Source organism: Anarrhichthys ocellatus, unplaced genomic scaffold (assembly GCF_004355925.1).
Source record: "Anarrhichthys ocellatus isolate YVR2014 unplaced genomic scaffold, GSC_Weel_1.0 scaffold1335, whole genome shotgun sequence".
NCBI classification, from domain to species: domain Eukaryota; kingdom Metazoa; phylum Chordata; class Actinopteri; order Perciformes; family Anarhichadidae; genus Anarrhichthys; species Anarrhichthys ocellatus.
The window spans coordinates 1-1,130 of NW_022281309.1; the positions used below are offsets into that span (position 1 = coordinate 1).

Consider the following 1,130-nt stretch of genomic DNA (forward strand, 5'->3'; position numbering starts at 1 on the left):
AGACGCTGAGCGTAGATGATGAGGAAGACGCTGAGCGTAGATGATGAGGAAGACGCTGAGCGTAGATGATGAGGAAGACGCTGAGCGTAGATGATGAGGAAGACGCTGAGCGTAGATGATGACGAGGAAGACGCTGAGCGTAGATGATGACGAGGAAGACGCTGAGCGTAGATGATGACGAGGAAGACGCTGAGCGTAGATGACGAGGAAGACGCTGAGCGTAGGTGAGGAGGATGATGTTTTATTTTTATCTCACCAGGAGGATGAGAGCGGTGCGGTGAGTCAGTCTATGGTGGCAGACAGCGCCCCCTCCAGGGCGCCAGCTGTGGTGAAAGCCAAGGCCTCCTCCGTCATCATGAACTCTCTCATCACCAGTATGTGAGCTCTGTTGACTCCCAGATGTTCTGATAGTTATTCTCTCTGTGATATAAAGTTCTGCTCCTCTATAGAAACAGAACCATGGGGACCAGAAGTAGAGAACTAGAACATGTCTCATTCATAAGTCATTAACAACCATTTCATTCTTTTTAAATACACCTTTTGAATGTTTGATCTTTAAACATTGTCTCTTTCTTTCAACTGTCTCTCTCAGAGCAGACTCAGGACAGCGTCTACAGGTTTGAGCAGAGGGCGGGGCTTACCGACACCAGCTACACCCCCCACAAAGGTCTCACCGCCGAGGAGACCAGGGTCCACCACCGCATGCCAGAGTCCCTCCAGGTGAATCATGGGAAACGTTAGAAACTTAAAGGCCAAGACGTAAAAGGCTTAAATCAGTAGTACACCTGTAGTTGGTCAGCTACTTGGTGATGTCATCACTAAAGACGGAATGTTGTTGTTGTTTAGAAACTGCAGATTCAGAGTTTGGAGGCCAGAGAAGATCGACAGAGCTCCTCAACTCAGTCCACTCCATCCAGCACTCCTCACAGCTCCCCAAAGCAGCACCGCAGGTACACACACACACACACACACACTCCTCACAGCTCCCCAAAGCAGCACCGCAGGTACACACACACACACTCACAATCCATCTTGATCAGAAAATGACTGAAACACTGAAAACCTTTAAGCTGTTTAACACTTTGTGTGTGTGTGTGTGTGTGTGTGTGTGTGTGTGTGTGTGTGTGTGT

The 1,130-nt window shown here is 48.8% G+C and overlaps 1 protein-coding gene across 2 annotated transcripts in view; it reads left to right on the forward strand.

The window, feature by feature from the left end:
* Positions 1–6: 6 nt before the first annotated feature.
* LOC116377503 (putative monooxygenase p33MONOX) overlaps positions 7–1,130 on the forward strand; it is a 3,986-nt gene continuing 2,862 nt past the window's right edge. For both annotated transcript variants that reach the window (XM_031839147.1, XM_031839148.1), the window contains exons 1-3: positions 7–374; positions 593–720; positions 847–950. In XM_031839147.1, coding sequence (XP_031695007.1) covers positions 200–374; positions 593–720; positions 847–950 — 407 coding nt within the window. In that variant the 5' untranslated portion in view covers positions 7–199. The remainder of the gene's footprint in view (positions 375–592; positions 721–846; positions 951–1,130) is intronic.